The 18987-nt window shown below is 36.9% G+C and overlaps 1 protein-coding gene across 5 annotated transcripts in view; it reads right to left on the minus strand.

Annotated features, from left to right (window-relative positions):
• Nucleotides 1-672: 672 nt before the first annotated feature.
• The window catches only part of Tfcp2 (transcription factor CP2), a 55031-nt gene continuing 36716 nt past the window's right edge, over nucleotides 673-18987 (minus strand). For 2 of the 5 annotated variants that reach the window (XM_063254748.1, XM_063254751.1), the window contains 10 exons: nucleotides 13252-13404; nucleotides 12281-12391; nucleotides 11856-11941; nucleotides 9266-9332; nucleotides 8607-8700; nucleotides 7477-7567; nucleotides 5190-5317; nucleotides 4269-4411; nucleotides 1955-2006; nucleotides 673-1114 (listed from right to left, as the gene is read on the minus strand). In XM_063254748.1, the coding sequence (XP_063110818.1) occupies nucleotides 1077-1114; nucleotides 1955-2006; nucleotides 4269-4411; nucleotides 5190-5317; nucleotides 7477-7567; nucleotides 8607-8700; nucleotides 9266-9332; nucleotides 11856-11941; nucleotides 12281-12391; nucleotides 13252-13404 (963 nt within the window). In that variant the 3' untranslated portion in view covers nucleotides 673-1076. The remainder of the gene's footprint in view (nucleotides 1115-1954; nucleotides 2007-4268; nucleotides 4412-5189; nucleotides 5318-7476; nucleotides 7568-8606; nucleotides 8701-9265; nucleotides 9333-11855; nucleotides 11942-12280; nucleotides 12392-13251; nucleotides 13405-18987) is intronic. The other 3 variants (XM_063254749.1, XM_063254750.1, XM_005008513.4) reach the window with 3 other exon arrangements.

The raw sequence follows: 18987 nt of genomic DNA on the forward strand, positions 1-18987 counted from the left end.
ATAAGTTTCTTGTAAAGCTTATATAAAAGAACACTACATGTGTAAAAGAACTTCCTACACCAAAAGAGGATGCAAACTCATTTATAAATAAATATTTTGAGAATGTCACTCAAGAACAATGACTTGGGAGTTACAGATCAGCCTGAGTGAGTTTCTGTCACCTCCAATTCTGGATTCTGGTAACTGATGACATTTAACATTTTTCTGCAGGTCTTGATTTGTTCATCATCATTTAGATGTGGTTTATCTCCTTCTGTGGTTAATCCCTCAGCTCCCCAGAAAAACCACAGTAAGAAATGATGGTGAACACAGGACAGAAAGGGTGGCACTGGCGACAGTGGATGGTGAATAATAATAGCCAGGGAGTCTTTGCTAGCTGCCTGTTATCTAGCAAGCCACTTAGCCCCTCTGTGTCCCTGTTTTCTTGTCTTCATTTAGGGAACCCTACTTCATATAGGGTTATTAAGATGAGGTAAGATGATCCATATGGAGACTTATTGCACTGCCTGGCTCCAACATTAGCCAAAATGACCACTAGCTGTAGTATTACAGATGAACCAGAAGAAAAACTATCTGTATTCCTACTCATTAATGAAGTTTTCAGGGACCAACTATGGCATAAAAAGCAGACATGACAATACGTTTGATGCAAAAGACAGTGAGGACCCAGTCTTATGAATATAGATGTTCACTTTTATATTAGAAAAAATTATATGGCTCCATATCACAAAATTTAACATCTTTCTATTAAACATCACCCAATTCCCATCATCACTATGGCCTACATAATCCTAAATAATGTGGAATTCCTATTGATATTTGACAACTGGGCCAGAATTTCAACTAAAGGGTAACTGCAGAATTCCACACTGGGCAGTAATCTGTGTGTACTAAGAGGAGTCTGGGGCAAAAACACACAGGGCTGGGATTCTGCGTCCAGGGCTAAATCCCCCACACAGCCAGATGAGCCAGGTTCCTGCAGACCTTCAAACCAATTCTCCATCATGTCCCCTTCAAGGGGACAGTTTTCAGGAGGTGAAGGAAACAGCAGCCATTGAGAGTGAGATGCCCCGCTCCTACTTCAGTATAATATGATAGCTGTCATTGGTTTCTGCTGTTAAAAAAAGAGAGAGAAAGAGAAATCATCTTTAGTTACCTTTAAAACAGCACAGAAAAAAATCTGTGGTAGGGTTCTTGTGAAGGGAACAAAGCCAGCGCAAGAAAAGAGCGACACATTCGTTGCTGTATTTAGCACAGAGTACTTGTACAGATGGTCCCCCACTCATGATGATGCCATTTATGATTTCTTATTTCTTGACTTTACAATGATCCAAATGTGGTATGTATTCAGTAGAAACTAAACTTTGAATTTTGATCTTTTGAATAATGTGATATGATACACTCTTATAATGCTAGGTGGTAGCAATTAGCCACAAGGTCACCAGGGTAAATAACTGACATTCTACAATGCATTGTGTTGCCAAGGTACAATGGTTGATAGGTTAGGTGTACTCAATGCACTTGCAACTCCCAGTATATTCCACTTAATGAGTTTATCAAGACATAACTCTATCATCAGCCAAGGAACATCTGTAATATGCATTAGAAAGCAACATACCCTGATTTCTTCATTGTCCACAGAAGATGGAGTAGATGAAAGTTATCAGGTGTACTTTGTCTCTGACAGTAGTAAGAAACCAACTCACACAAAGGAACAATCTCTAACAATGCTATTTTTTCTATTTAACACACAGTTTCTTCCCTATCCCACCTCAAAGAAGTAAAACATGAAAAAAGCTTTTTTTTTTTTTTTTTTTGTGGAGCGGAGTGGCTACAAGGGATGGAACCCAGGACTGGGTACGTGCTAATCACACACCCTATCACTGAGCTACACTCCAGACTGCAAAGAGCCATAAACCTCCTTGGGAAAAAAGCTATTTGTCTGAGTTATTACCTTTCATTGTGTCCAGAATAAAACAGGCTTCTTCCTGAAAGTTCTGTATCATCTGAAAACAAGCAAAAAAATTGCTGATTATTAAAAATGCTGGTTTGCTCCATTTATTTTTAACTATGTGGCTTTCCATGACATTAGATTTAGGTGAAATATAACCATTCTCTTATTTCTATGTTTCTAAGGACTATCCCACATCCAGAGGAGTTTATATGATGGGTTTTACAGGTCTCAAATAAGAGTATTTTATGAATTTCTATAGAATTGTATAAGTGTTTTCCTCCCACTTTTGAAAAGCATGGTGCATAAACCTATTTGGTGTTTGTTGGTTTTGAGTTTTTCTTTCCCATGTTTGATGTTTATCTAGAACTGTGGTCTTTAAAGTGAAGTATACATTTCCCTGCGATAATACTAAGGCTTTCCAAAGGGTACAAAGACAGCAACATCCCATATAGAAGAACTGAATTCTAGTTTTTCAACTTCCCTACACTGTATATTCCATATCAAAAATTCATTAGCTTTCCTTCCCATTTTCCCTTCCCAAGTCTCCATTTCCCAACTTACAAAATAAAAACATGAATTTCACCCTTCTAGAATCCTATTAAGGTACCCTGCTGAGGGTACAAAAACCTCAGAATGCTGAAGTGGAACTGCAGAGGTAAAGTATAATAACTAGGTAACAAATCCTCATTTGAGTCACCAGAATTGAAGAGTGACCTAATCATGGACTGTCAAGTGATAAGATGACTCAAAACATTTCTTGGTAACATCATTATGTAATTTTCAGTATGTAACTCAGAAGTTCAAAGATATGCAGGGTCTTGTAATAAGATTCCATCCATCTATTAATTTAGGTGAATCAGTTTCCACAGCACTGAGATCGGGAAGGAAAAACATGATGAAACTGATGCTGAACTCTGGTCTTTTTGGCAATTAGTGGAACTACTTACCGACAAAAGAATTAACTGTGTTTTAGGCTATGGGGTGAGCAATGGAATAATTCCATCAACATCATTAATGGCAGTGTGCCTAATAAACGTTTTGGGGCAGTACTGGGACCTGAATCCAGGGTCTCATGCATGCTAGGCTGTACCTAGCTCTACCACTGAGCTGTATCTCCATCCCTTTTAATTTTATTTTGAGACAGGTTAGTCTCAAACATGCTGTCCAGCCTCCACCTCTCCAATTGGTGGGAATAACAGACCAATATTTCTGCCTAATAAATTGTTTTCTTTTTCCCCTTTTGGCTACTGGAGATTGAACGGAGTCTTATATACACTAAGCACATGCTCTAGCACTGAGCTATATCCTAGTCCTTTCCTTAATATTTAGGAGCTACTTTGTTTTTTAAATCAGTTTTATAATTATGACATCTAGTCAAAAGAAGTGATTTTCAACTTTTGTTGAGACAAAATTTTTGGTTAAAATAAACTTGTTTCAAAGAAATAAGGTGAGATAATAGATGATGTTCAAGCATAAAAAGTTATGGTAAGATAAAAGTTGATGGGAAAAGTGAATGGAAGCAGAGTTGTAGGAAACAGAACTGATATAAAAATCCTAATTCATAAACAGGCAAAGTAACATTTTATAAATGGATAATGCTTTTATTAAATCACTCAGAATTTCAATGCCTAGTATTGATGGCAAAGGGTCACCCCCATATGTAGGTTATAGGCAATATAGTTAGAATAACAATGTAATGCTTTCATTTATAAATGTCACATATGTGCCCAAGAGTGACATCTTTTGTTGTTTTTGTTTTGTAGTTCAGGCTGGCCTTGAACTTGCAGTGATCCTCAGAGTGCTTGGATTATAGGTATGTGCCACCATGCTCTGCAAAAACATCACCTCGCCGCCATGGGAAGAATATTATTTTTAATTTTTACTTTTTTTAAGGGGGGGGGGGGGGGACCGGGGATCGAACTCAGGATCTTGCACTTGCCAAATCTCCAAATAGGAAGTCTTTTGCAACTATTTAAACTTAAAACAAAAAAATTTAAGTCAACCTAAGACTTTACAAAGGAATACACATGAGATTTTTAAAAATTAGTTTAGGAGAAAGCAAAAAGTCTGAACCAGGTATCTCAGCACAGGCCTATCGTCTCGGTTACTAGGGAGGTTAAGGCAAGAAGATCATTTAGCCCAGGAGTTCAGGGCCAGTATGGGCAACAAAGTGAGACTCTATGTCTTAAAAAACAAATGTAAACAAGAAAAGAAAGTTAGTTTGAAACTCTTTGGTCCAGAAAACACAGCCTATCCAAAAGAACTCCCCTTGCTCAATTATCATCTCCTAATTCAGTTGTACTGAAAAACCTACCTCATCACTGATGAGCACATGGATTCCTGTTGGCCCCTGCTTGTAAATCTGGCTGATCTGTCGAGGAGAAATGCTGAAAAGCTGAGCAATTTTTTCTGTCAACTCAACAGCTGTCAGTTCTTCCAGATAGATGGCATGGTACACTGCAAGAGCGAGAGAGGGACAGCAGTCAGCACAAAATTCTCTGCTTTTTATTTGTTTGATGGGGGTGGGCAGCACTGAAGACTGAACCCAGGCCCTTCACACTGAGCTGCATCCCCAGCCTCTTCTTTTTCTCTTTTATTTTGAAACAGGTCTTAAAGGTACCTCAACTGCCCAGACAGTTCTGATGCAATTCTCCTGCATCAGCTTCTATAGTGCTGGGATTACAGGCATGTGCCACTTCTACTTTTAGAGGTGATCTGATTACTAGGAATGCTCACTTTTCTGGAGGACTTAAAAATCTCACTGCCTGTCACCAGGTTTGATGGCACATGCCTGCAATCCTGGCACCTGACACTGACACAGGATTGCCACTAAAGTCAGCATGAAATACATAGTTAAACAAAGTCTCAAAAAACAAAAACAAACAGACAAACAAAAAGATCACACTGCCTGGGTACATATCCTGGCTCAGCTTTTTGTTAAATTTGTGTCCACAGCAAGTTATTTAATATCCCAAAGCCTCATTTTCCTCATCTAAATGGTGAAGAAAATGTACAATAAATGTACAGCAAAGAGGAGATTACTAGTGGTAAATGTTAAAGTGTGTAAAAAGCGTTGGGAAAAGCCCATGGTAAGTATGAGAGCTCAGTAAATGTAAGCAGTTAGTACCACTTTTAGCAACTGCTGAATCTTGTGTGATTAATTCCCATCATACATGGTCACAAGTCACTTCTTCACCGTTCTTCACACGTGTCCTGTCTGTCCAGAACAACCTACCGAAGAAAGTACCATTTGATTCTCCATCCTCATGCTTCTGTTGTGGCTGCTGTTGCTGCTGCTGCTGCTGCTCCCTCAACTGCAAGGACTCCTGACAGACGTAAATGGTTAACCTCGGGCGCACCATCCTGAGAGGGGAAGAGAAGAGCTCACTGTCTTCTATTCTGTACAGTAAGTACAATTTCAGAAAGAACTGATTTTTTCTGTGTTAACAATAAACAGCAGGGATTGAAATTGGCAGCTCAGGGGTCAAATGCAATACATTTGTCATGTTTTCTCCATGGTGGTATTTGTTTAAGTTACCTTAGTTCTAACAGGAGGCATCATATAAATTTCTGAACTTTTGCCTTCCTTGAAAATGCATATCTTAGCAATCCAGGGTCCTGATTCTTACATGAAAAAAAAACCTCATTCTCCTTATACTGTGCATGTATTTTTCACAACACCCTAGACTAGGCTGTCATTCCTTTTCATAAATAATGATTGCGCCTGTAGTTGCATGGGTTCATGACCTTGGTTATAAAAGTTAGAAACATGTATTCAAAATGTATGAATCATTGTTCTGTGGGCCTAGTTCATGATATACTTTTTTAAAAAAAAGGATATCTATATCTATCTATATCTATCTATCTATCTATCTATCTATCTATCTATATATATAGATAGATAGATTTTTTTTTTTTTTGCAGAGCTAGAGGAATGAACCTAGGCCCTCACACTATATAAACAAGACAACCAGTAACCTTTATCCCCCATTCTTTTTATTTTTAGACAAGAGTTTTGCTAAATTGCCCAAGCTGACCTTGAACTTGTGATACTCCTGCCTCAATAGTTGGGATTAAGGGTGTGCACCACCATGCCCAGATTAAACTGGAGAACTTTATTTCCTCCATTACTTTTAGGCAGACTAAACCCTTTTTGTGACCTTACTTCATAGTCAAATGCTGATCTGATCATCTTTTCCTTCCTATTCCTAAGCACTTTTAAGATAACATGCCTAAAATAAAAGCCATTCTTTTTTCCCAATCACCAACACTTTCCTTAAATTTTTTCAAGATTACAGGCAAACTCAGTAGTCTTTGTAAGGAGCACAAATACAAATTCTTCACAATTTGTTTTATTATTTAGGCACTGATTTGGTAACTGTATGTTTTTTCCATCAACATTACTATTTCCCTTTAAAATTGCAAATCTCAGCTTTTGTAAGTAAGGAGGGGAAGAAGGGTAAGAGAATGAGAAAAAAAAAAAAAAAAGGAAGGTATATCATGTGCAGGTACAAATTCCTTATGATAAATATAATCATAACAGGTACCTAAAAAAAAAATTGCAAATCATGGTGCTGAGGGTATAACTTGTTAGAGTGCTTGCCTAATATACATAAGTCTGATCATCCCCTGGGCCTGATCTCCTATAACCACAGTGGGGAAAAAAAGACTACAAAATACTCTTCCTTTCTGTACCACCTATGTAAGCAGACAATTAAATAATTCTCACCCAAGCTTACAAATGACCTCTTGAGGCCTCATATGACATCCCAGCTTATTATAAGCTTCAATATCTCACCACAAAAAGTTTTTTTCAGTTGATCTATGTATCTCCCTATGTCTGTCTGTATGTATATATTCATCTCTCTATCACTATCTATACCTAAATATCTGTATCAATTTATTGTAGTACTAAAGATTATACCCAGGTACACTCTACTGCTGAGTTGCATCTCCAGCCCCTTTTTAATTTTTCTTTCAAGATAGGGCCTCATTAAGTTGCCTATGCTGGCCTGAAACTTATGATCCTCCTACCCAAGTTTCTTTTTTTTTGTGCCCAAGCTTCTTAAGTAGCTGGAAACGCGCTACCACATTCAACTCAGAGAGTGCTTTCTTGACTATTTGCAGGTACTACACAGCCCAGAGTGTTGTTTTTGTTTGATTTTTGGATTGTTTTGCTTCAAAGATATTATCATTGGGCAAAATACTTCTAAATCTATCTCTCTTCCTATAAGAAAATAAACTCCTTAACAACTTACCTGTTTTGCTCACTGCTAAATCTCTAAGGCCTACAAAACTACCTGGCTCATGATAAGCACAATGAGCATTTACTGAATGAAAAAACTACCAAGAAGTGAAAAATGAGAAATTATGGGAATTCTTTAGAATAAATGTATGAAACTACATTTTTCATCTATTTATATCTGATACATAAATTTGCTACACAGAATACTGTGAAGAATCCCTGAACCTCAATCCATGTGATATCCAACCCCATTGATAATTTAATACTAATTACATACCGGCCTTTTAATGCATTAAAAAGTCTGATTCCATCTGCAGGACCACAGATTTGGATCACATCATCTCTAGTTAGTTTCAGTAAGTCTGCCCCTGGAATAAATGTAAGAAAACAGGCAATAAAGGCAAAAACCCTCTTTGCTAAAATAGCCTCTATTACAAGAACACCTCATGGCTAGTACACTACAATCCACAATCTTTTGCATGACATAAGGTCCTTGACGATCTGGCTCTTACCTCTTCTCCTATCTCAACTGTCATCCAATTAACTTCTCCACCTAACCATATGCTTTCAGCATTCTGATGGTGCCAAATGCTCAAGTTGTTCTCACTTGAAATATCTTTCCATTCTCTGCCCAATGACTCTTCTCTTCATCTCTTAACTTTTACCTCATCACACATGTTCCCTAACACTCAGCCTCACATAAGCATCTCACTTTATATACACTCCCGGAGGAACACTTATCTAATGGGTTTTTATTTTAGCTTGATTTTTTCAACATTATATGATGAATAAGCTATTTGAACAGGAAATATGCCATACCCATTTGTGTATTCCTACCATCACTGGAACATAGACAGTAACAACAAATAAAAGTGGATTGTATAAATAAAATACAATATAGAAATATCAAGGGAAAAATTTCAGACTACCACCAAATGCTCTTTGATAAAATACTGTACTGAATATACATCTTAAAAGATGTTATATAGCCTGGCATGGTGGCACATGCCTGTAATCCCAGCACTAGGCAGGGTGAGGCAGGAGGATCGCTAAGAGTTTGAGTTTTGAGGACAGCCAGGGCTGCAAAATGAGTTCACGATCAGCCTGAACTGCATAGTGAAACTCTCTCTCTCCAAAAAAAAAAAGGATGTTATATAAAATAAGTATTTTAGAATCAAAGTGAGTTAAAACAAGTATTTCTTCTAAAGTACTCAAAGCCCTGTTGCAGCTGGTCCAAGTCTGAAATTCATTTTATCAGAAAACCCACTAAGATATTTCTCTCTGTTTCTGTCTCTGTCTCCCTCCCTCTCTGTTACACATACCACCAAAACCACCATATGAATATTAAGAGTTCCTAGAATGCAAAAGAATATCCCATGCTAGGGTGAAAGGAAAAGCAGATTTAACCTGAGAAGTTGGTGAAAAGCCTTGTGAACGTAGAAAAACGGTTTCGATGCAACCATTGCTGAGCTTCCTGAGGTGTGGTTGTTGGCAAGAGGTTCTGAAAGGAAGCAAACATTTTTTTCTGGTAATTTAATAGATTATTCTGTTACCTTACCAAGTAAACACAGCTAAACACACACACACACACACACACACACACACTCACACTCACACACACTCTCTCTCTCCTCTCTCTCTCTCTCATTCTAGCTTAATTTATTTGGAAATTGTTTACACTGTACCATATCATTCTCTGTCTCTAACTATCAGAGAGACCCAAACTTTTATTCTTATTCTATCCCTTTCAGCTCCTCTAGGTTATAAGCTCCTCAAATTCACAGCTACTTGGGAGAAGCACTTAAGCCCATGAGTTCAAATCAAAGTGGACAATAGTCAGATCCCATCTCAGGAAAAAAATCAAACAAACAAACAAACAAAAAACTATCAGCTATCGACAAGTCTTGTATTACTTGCTTATCTCCGGTCCCTAGCACATTAGTGGTTCAAAGTAAAAATACAGTAAATGTTTGCTTTATGAATGAATTAACAACATTCATCAAAAGTTGGACATTTCTATAGAATCATGGTCATCAAAATATTACTAGACATTGCAAGTAACTCACATTTAGCTTCAGACTTACGTCAGTGACTGGAGGTGGGGGCTCTGGCTGGTGGTTAGGTGAACCATTTCTAAAGAAACATTGAAAATGAAAGGGTGAGTTCATGACACATATGAGTGTTCATTATCTCATTCTACATCTTCACAAGTCTTAAGCTGAGGTTTAAAAGATTCTGCATTTTCTCATAAAACATTTTGATTCTTTGACCCAATACTTCAGTTATGTGTTAATTTAACCTGAAGACTTTTGTGTAAGGAGAAGAAACTATGTCATTTGCAATATTTTTATTACTGAGGAAACAGAAAAATATCAAAAGGTAAGCAAATTGAAATTACGGAGATAGAGCATGGCACAGAGACTATTTACAAGGGGCTGAGCATGTAGCTCAGTGGTGCAGCACTTTCCTAGCATGTGCACCGTACTGCGTTCAACACTAGCACCCACAAACATACACAAAAAGTAAGGAATTTATGAAAGATATCTTTATAGAAGGATATCAAAATGTAAAAGTTTCATTGCTCTACTACTATATTAAACATATAAATATGTACACATATATACATACAGGAAAATTCTGGGACAAAATTTAAGCAGTGTTATCATATTTGATCACATACTTTTACCATGTTGGTTTTGGTAGGAATTGAACTCAGAGCCTTCACACTGAATTACCTTTCTACCCTTTACACTGAACTGTATGTTTTTCTCCACCTTTTTTTTTTAAACTAGTGGCTATTGATTACATACACCTAGTTACTAAATTACTCAAGCTGGGCTCAAACTTGCATCCTCCTGCCTCAGCTTCCCAACATTCCAGGTTACAGGCATGTACTGTCACACTCAGCTAAAAACAATTATTTTTAAAGTAGTTTCAAAAATTAGCACTAATTTGTGATGTAAATGCTACTCTGCATCCTTGTGTTTCTTCGTAGTTTCTTTTGTCTATGGTTTGTCCCTCTTCCCTAATATTTACTTCTCTTATAGAAGAAAAAAATTGAGCCTAATGATGAAGTATAGAACAAATAGAACAAAAGAGTTTTTAAACTGAGAATTTAGACTATGTAATATTCAAAATTGCCCCAAAATTTAGATGTGCTGAGTATTTTCTTTCAAGAGATCCCTTTTTAGCCAGGTGCACTAGCACGTCCTTGTAGTACCAACTACTAGGGAGGCTGATGCCAGAGGATCTCTTAAACCTAGGAGCTTAACACCAGCGTGGGCAACACAGTGAGCCTCTATCCCAAAAGCAAAACAAAAATTTTTTTCTTTTTAGTCTTAGCTGCAAAATTTAAATTTCATATTAAAACACAGTAATTAATTTACCGCAGAGCCCTTGTAACATGCATTCTTTCTACAACTATTCTTAAGTGTCACATTTTGAATAATTTGCATATTCTTAATTATTACATTACAGATGTTGCTCCTTTAATGAGTGAGTTCTGTTTCTACAATAGGTAGTTGAATGAATTGCTTGCTAAATGAGTTGTATACAGTATGTACATTACAACATTCAAAACAAAGAAGTGGTGAAAGGAGACTCTAACTGGATGACTTTGCTTTGATTTGCGTAACTCATATGCAGTTCTGTAATGTGTAACAAAATACAAAACTATAGTAGTATACAGCACAATCAGCAAAAATTACAGTACTACATAAACAAGAGTTACTGTACAAAACACAGCTGTAATTAAATCAGAAGTAGATCAAGGTATCGAAACACCCCCAAAAATATGAGACTGGGGAGAGGGCGGCGCAAGAGCAGTGATAAGGAGTGAAAATGACAAAGTACGTAAGATGCATATACAAATCTGCCAAGATCACAGCCATTAAATCTGTACCGTCCATGTGCACTAATAAAAAAAAGATGAGCAGCAGGTCAAACACAACGTCTAAATAAATCCAAAAACAAATACAACCAAACAATATGCCCCACATTTAGTAGCCTATTTCCAGATTTCAATATGGTTACATGGAATACATGTTAAATGTGAGGACTATATGGGAGCTTTGTTAAAACTAAGGTAGGCATTTACATCAATATTCAATTACCTCTCCTAGTACAAGATGCTAAGGTAAGATTAAATGCATCTCATAAATACTTCTAAACTTTTATGTTAGCTATCTGCTTCAATATTTTTTGCCCAATGATCGAAGATCCATTATAATTACATGTTAGGAGCATTCTTCAGAAGTAACAAAACAGATGTTAGCCTCCATACAACTGTGCTTCCCACTGCGGATGACCTCTGTCTGATGCAAGTATGATCAGGAAGTGAAATAACCACAAGATAAGCAGTAATAGGATAAATCAAAAAAAACCCCCGATAATTAGTTTCTCAATCACTAAAAACGGACCATATATGCTCTCATATCCAGTATTACTTCAAGGACAAGGAGAGTCAAAGGAGGAAAAACAGCTACATAAAACACTTTCAGTCTCCTCTGAAAATAATCCAAACCTCAGTTAATATAAAAACTCAAAAAATGACCAAATAGAAGTACTTACTGATTTAGAAAGATCTGGTTTATGGAAACATAATGGAAGAATATATATTTAGTACAAACACAAGCCAGTTTCATTTCACAGACTTACCCTTCCCCAAGAGAAAAACTGCTATGGGAACTGTTGAAACCAGGTGATGGGGAATTGACGTATGTGATCTCAGGCCATGGAGAACACTAAGAACAAAGGATGTTAGATAAAAGACACATTTCAGCCTAGTGCTCCACTAAAATACTGTTATACAAATAGTACATTCTAATTTGATTAGCAAATCTTACTCAGAAGTCTCCATAAGCAAAAGAAAATATGCTCAAAAGTAAATTTGGAACAGGCTAAAAGTAACAGATTTTTCTTTTAAAGTGAAATTAAAGATCTGGAGCATAATTCACTGGTAGAGCACTTGCCTAGTTTGCACAGGCCCTGGGTTGGATTCTCAGCACCACATGCACACATACACACAAAAGATGAAAATTATGGACTGAAACTATCATCAAAATTATAGACCAAAATTTTACCTCTGTGAGGATGGTTGTCTCATAGGAAGGTTGGTATTTCTCTTTTTCATGAGGTGTTCGTTTCTCCATTTTTTCTCTATCTGTTTTTTGCTTTCTATCTGCACCTTTGGGCTGGAAAGAAAAACACTTTAAACTGAAGTTGCTCATCCTTTGAGCCAACAATATTATCTTTAAACTTAAATGGTCATGCGGAAAATAAACACAAATGCACAATAATGTACATACAAAGTGCTTCACTCTACCTAAGAGTGAAAATAGGGAAGACAAATGACTGAAAAGGACAAATGTAAAGACCTGGAAAGAACACAGCTATATGAGAAAAATTCAAACTGAAAGTCTTAAAATAATTCACATACTATAATCCCATTTGTATTTCAAAGAAAGAGAAAATGTACGCATATGTGTAAAAAGTGTATCGTGGCCCTCTCTGGGGTGAGGCTGGGAAATCAGAGTAAGCATGGACATGGGGAATTTCAATGTTGTCTTCTGGATACTTTTATATTATTCTATGTCTTTAAGGAGCATATATTTATTGGGCGCTGGGGATATAGATTAGTGATAGTATTTTCCTAGCATACACAAGACCCTGGGTTTATCCCCAGCACCAAAAATAAAAATTAAAAAAAGATTTATCCATGTGTTAAAAATAAAGACCAAAATAAAGAATACTCAGTATGAATGTAAGCAAAATACTCAACACATCTAAATGTTTGAACTTCCAAAGAGCTTGTAACTTCAACACACTCCAGTAACAATCGATAGGTTTTGCTCCTTTTCCAGTTCCTATATCTATGCCCATCCCCCCACAAATTACTTTACCAATTATCTTAGCAATTACTTGAAGACTCTAGGTTAGACTAAGTTTGCACAGCTTTTAAAAAATAGACAAGCTGACTTTCTAACTTGTCAAATGACGTTAAAATAGAAAGAAGGAAGAAGAAACCAAGAAACCACACATTGCCCACAAATACCTTGAAGACTTTGATCTGGCAGCTGGCTGAGTGTAAGTGTTCCGTATATTCCCCGTTTTCATTCTCTTTGAAGGTATCAATTTGTACTCGGAATGGTACCCCCTTTTCTCCACCATGTTTCCTCATAGTAAACTCTGTGCTAATGCAGTGGACCTGAAAGAACACAACGTTGAGTACTACTGGCTAAGTCTCAATGTTTTTGGAGGGACTACTACAGCAAAACCTCAGAGGATAACGCATTTTTTTGCCATAAAGTGGCATAACCATGGGTGTGTCATACCTATGTTTATTCTTCAGAATCTTTCTATTGATGAATTATTAATTTTATGAGTTCTATTATATTAAACAATGAGTGCTTAACAGGAAAAAAATGATAAAAATAAAGTATTGCATTTTTAATTCTTATTGTTATAAAAGGCATTAAAATTTTCAACAGAAACTTGTTTTTGGTGTACTAAGTCTAAAAAACAGTAGCAAATTCTTATATGTTAACAGGAGCAAATTCCTATATGAACCAAAATTAAAATATCAATAGTACTCTACAGAAAAACAGTATTTGCTTGAATTATCACACCTAAAGCAGTCTTCACACATGACAACAGCATGTTCCACACATGTGTATCGCTTACACTGACAGCTGTATTTTGGTAGTGGCATTTTTGTGAGACATAATTGACATGTGGCTGATCTTGCTGTTTTGTCAGGAGAGGTTTAATATATTATGCAATGTATAGTTAATAAGAACAAAAAGTGTCAATAAAATAAAGTATTAAACCGGGTATGGTGGCATATGCCTATAATGCCAGCACTCAGGAAGTTGAGGCAGGAGGATCATTGTGAATTTGAGACCAGCTCAGTTTACTAAAGTGAACTCAAGGCCTGAACTCATAGTAAGACTCTGTGTCAAAAAGACAAAAAAAAAAAATTTAAATTCTTAACATGCATTATACATTTAAAATAAACATCAACTTTTTCACATCAACTGTGTATCTGCTTGTTTACAAACCCTAAAAGATAACATAAAAAATAAATTCCTGGAGATTTTTGGGAAAATAGCACAGTGGTGAGCAGAAGAAAAACAGCCTCTCTGAGATTTGGTGTCCAAACACAGGCATACAGCAATGTAAGGAAGAAAAGGAGGAGGGGAGTGAGACCCCCCGACTCAGTTCAAAAGCAAGAACTAAAGCCCATGGAGAAAGGGAAGAGAGAAACTTCAGTGAGGGAGGAGGAGACAGGTGGCACTTTTTCCTTGAGCCTTGAACTCACTGCATGGGATGGGTGGCTTGCAATTACAGGTGCACAGTAACTGCTGGTGATCAAAGAGATTAGCAACCCCAGAGGCCACCATAGAGAAGCACACAAGTGTAGTGGTGTGGAAGATGCAGCAGATTGCTGTGGCTGGTGAATTGTCCCAAACAGACATTCCATTAGAGAAGGCGATTGGCCAGGAGCAGTTTTGCAGAGGAGCCAACTAAGCTCAGGTCCCTAAGAGGCTACTGGCTCCACCTAGTGGTTTCCAACTGAGTCCAAGCCAGCAGGGGACAGGGAAAATGCTGCAGGCTGGGCGAGTCTGGATGTAGTCTAGTAAGGTAGAGGCCAGTCTGAATGCGCTCGATCATCCTCTGCCCCACCATGGTGCTGCTGCTGGCTTGCTGGGATTGAATGAAGTAGATCTGTACTGTGCCCACATTGTCTATCAGTGGTAGGAAAGACACGCCTTGAAGTGAACTTTTTTTTCTCTCTCTCTTGTTTTGCTTTTGGTCTAGTTTCATTGTTTGTTCTTATTTTTCTATGACTGTGAATGTGGTTTCTAGTTTTTTTGTTGTTGATGTTTTTTACTGTTCTTGTGTTTATTTCTTCATTTTCCCTTCTCCCCATCTTCTGCACCAGCTTCCCAAAGTTTGCAAGATCCTCATTTGTCCTCCAGCCTTGCTCCTAATAATCATTTTTCTTCTATTTCATTATTTTTCCCCTTTTAAATGTTCTCCTCTCGGTAACATTTCCATATTGAAGGATTATTTCCTACATATAATTTACTGGTTCATTTTAGATTTTGTTATATAACCACAAATCTAGTTCATACAGCTAAATTAATAGTTACCTCAAATGAATTACTAGCAAATTAATAGTTACCTCAATAAAAAAAATAAAAAAAATTAATGTTATTTCAGTTTGTCATTTTCTAGCCTGTATTTGATTCTATTTTTATTGCTGATTGTAAGACTTAGCCAAAATAATATAATTGTTCTAACCAGCTGTTCTTCCTCATGTACCAAGACTGAAATCGCCTCTGAAAAATACTACAGGCCACTGCTAAAGAAACAGGGGGTATGGGGCTGGGGATTTAGCTCAGCGGCATAAGCACCTGCCTTGCAAGGGTGCAGTCATGAGTTCGATCCCCGGCACAAAAAAAAAAAAAGAAAGAAAGAAAGAAAGAAAGAAACAGGTGGTTGGCCAAATAGGCAGCAACTTCTCATCCTCATTAAATTGAAGTGGCAGGATTGGGCAACAGATACAAAACCCAAAAGCCAGACGCACATGGACGACTCTCCAAGAAATAGTCATTTTCTAAAGGTTGTAAATACTAGTGATAAAGCTACTCACCATAATAAATTTACAAGCATCAACCCAGGATATAGAGTTAAAAAAAAATTACAAAATAAGACAAACAAGATGCAGCCCCAGACTTCCAGCTCATCAAAAGCAAACCCAGGGGGCAATGAAATGTAACAATGCAAAAGCCATCCACCTTGACTCTCTGAAGTGGCAACAACAAAGCAAATGAACAAGGTTCTAGAAAAAAAACAAATCAGAAATAATTTCTCATAACTACAGAGATGGTGACTATAATGAAAGACATGTTTAGTGACCCAAGAGCAGATACAAATAAAAAAAAAAAAAAACAGAGGAGCTTAGGAAAATGATAGACACTATGAACACCCAACAGGAAAGAAATGGAATCCATAAAACAGATTAAAACAGATATCTAGGAGATTAAAAATTACATTTAAAGTATATGCAGCAGAATGAACCAGTGTGAGGACAAAATCTCAGACACAGAAGACAGGATTGTAGTTAGTGATCATGAAAAGAAAGATTTCTTAAAAACGGCAAAGGACCACAAGAAATCATTCCAGCAGCAGCTAGACAATGCAAAGAAGAATAACATAAAATTGATTGGAGTCAATGAAAATGCAAGAGATGGTACAAATAATATTAAAAACCTGTTCACAGATGTCATGACAAAAAATTACCCTGGCAGGGAAAAACAACTTGACATACAGATAAATGAAGCATACAGAACTCCTATTAGCCATGATCAAGAAAAATCTACCTAAGGATCAACTGAACAGATTAAAAGATGCAGAAACAACTCCAGACACATTAAGCCACTTTATCTTTGATAAAGGCACCAAACACATTCACTGGAAGAAAGATAGCCTCTTTAATAAATGGTGCTGGACAAACTGGCTTTTCACATGTTGAAAATTAAAATTAGATCCAAATCTTTCACCATGTGGTAAACTAAAATTGAAATGGATCAAAGATCTAAATATTAAAACAGAAACATTAAATCTGCTGGAAGATAGTATAGGTAGAACTCTTGATAACACCAGTGTAGGCAAAGACTTTACCAAGAAAACCTCAATTGTACAGAAACTATCACAAAGAATCAACAACTGGCATCTCATCTTACTAAAAAGCTTTTGCATAGCAAGAGAAACCAACAGAGGGAAGAGACAACCACAGTGTGGCAATTAATTTTTGCCAGCTGTTCCTCATACAGGATTACTATCTAGAATATACAAAGAACACCAAAAAAAATCAGCCTTCCAACCCCCACCAAATTTAAAGACCCAATCTTTTGGATTCAGAACAGACCAGAAAAAAAAAAAAAAGACCCAATCTAAAAATGGGCATCTGAAATGAATACATTTCTCAGATAAAGAAGTACAAACAACAAATAAATATATGAAAATGCTCACCATCACTGGTCATTTGAGAGACGCAAATTAAAACAATGTTGAGATGCTATCTCACCCCAGAAAAAAATCGCTATTATCAAGATTTCAACCAATAACAAATGCTGGCAGAGCTGTGGGGCAAAAAGAACCCTTCTTCTCCACTGTTAATGGGAATGTAGACTGGTACAACCACTGTACAAATCAGTGGGGAAATTACTAAAAAAACACTAGAGTTTCCATTCAACCCAGCTATTCCTCTTTTTGATATCTTCCCAAAAGAATTAAAAGCATCATACCACAGTGATATACACACACCTATGTTTACAGCAGCTCAGTTTGAAACAGCTAAATCTTGGAAACAGCAACTGATGAATGAATAAAGATGATGTAGTTTTTTTATATAATGAAGTACTTTTTATAGTAGTTTTTATACAATGAGTATACAAAGAAGGATAAGCTTGAGACATTTCTTTTAGCTCAGTGGATGCACATTTAGGCCTGTGGTGGATTAAATAATGGGCAACTTGTAACACCCAACTGAGCTGAATCAGCACGGTGCTAGATGTGGAAGGTCCACCTGAGGATTTCTGCCAACAACATAAAAAGGAGAACTGGAGGGAAAGATGGTGTGCTGTAGATTCTCCTGGAGAAGTTTGTTGTGCTGGTTTTCCTGATATAAAATCAGTTGTTCTCATCACTGGAGGAGCTTACATCCTCACTGTCACTAAGGGTGGCTAAGGGTTTTTTCAGTGAAGCTCTGGTCCTTATCTTGATGCTGTTTCCTGGCGCCAGAGCAGATCCCCCAGCCTGCCGGCACAATCCCTTATCCTGCTAGTGCAGACTTTCTAGCTTCCACCACTGACCTTGGGTCTTTCCAGTGCAGATCTCTGGTACAGACTTGCATGAGACATTGTCATGGGCTCTAGGTCTTCAGCTGGACTCATGCAGGACACTGCTGTGGGATCCAGCTGGTTTCTTTGGGTCTCCAGTGTGTGGACAGATCTCCTACATTCTTTTGCATTTGATTCTTGGGGTAAGTATCATAAAATAATCCTTTAAATTATGTGTCCTGTATTAAATCTTTTCCCTTGTAAACCCTGACCACAACAAGGCCATACTCGTAAGTGAAAAAAATCGGACATGCATGTGTAAATTCTGAATTGTTTCTCTGGTGTGAGAAACTGAAAGTATAAATAAGGACAAAAATGTGTAACAGATATTGAGAAATAGGAAAATATCCAAATGGAAAGGGAAGTTAGGGATGAGGGAGAGGAAAAGGAAAGGAAAGAAAAAAATGATGAGAAAAGAAAGAAAAAAATGGAAACAAAGCGTTTGTAAATAAGGAGGTAAAGAGCAATTGAAGGTAAGGCAGAGGAATGGGAAAAAAAGAATCAAGTACAGGTATAAATTCCCTATAAGGAATATAATCATTGTGTATACTTAAAATGTACCAATAAAATTAATTAATTAAATAAGTTCCTATAAGAACGTCAATGAAAATACCAATAGCATTCTACAAAAAATCTTTACTTCAATCACCGCAGCTAAGTAATAAGAATATAAGATGCCAATAAAATAAAATATTGAATGTATAATGAATATTTAGACAACAAAACTTTCACATCAACTGTTACTTGCTTCAAAACCCAAGTGATAGGGGCTGGGGATTTAGCTCAGTGGCATAAGCGCCTGCCTTGCAAGCAGGCAGTCATGAATTCAATCCCCAGTATCGATAAAAAGGAAAAAGACAAAGAAAAAAAATCAAAGTGAT

Source organism: Cavia porcellus, unplaced genomic scaffold (genome assembly GCF_034190915.1).
Source record: "Cavia porcellus strain 051 isolate PalLab524CR breed Dunkin Hartley unplaced genomic scaffold, mCavPor4.1 scaffold_8, whole genome shotgun sequence".
NCBI classification, from domain to species: domain Eukaryota; kingdom Metazoa; phylum Chordata; class Mammalia; order Rodentia; family Caviidae; genus Cavia; species Cavia porcellus.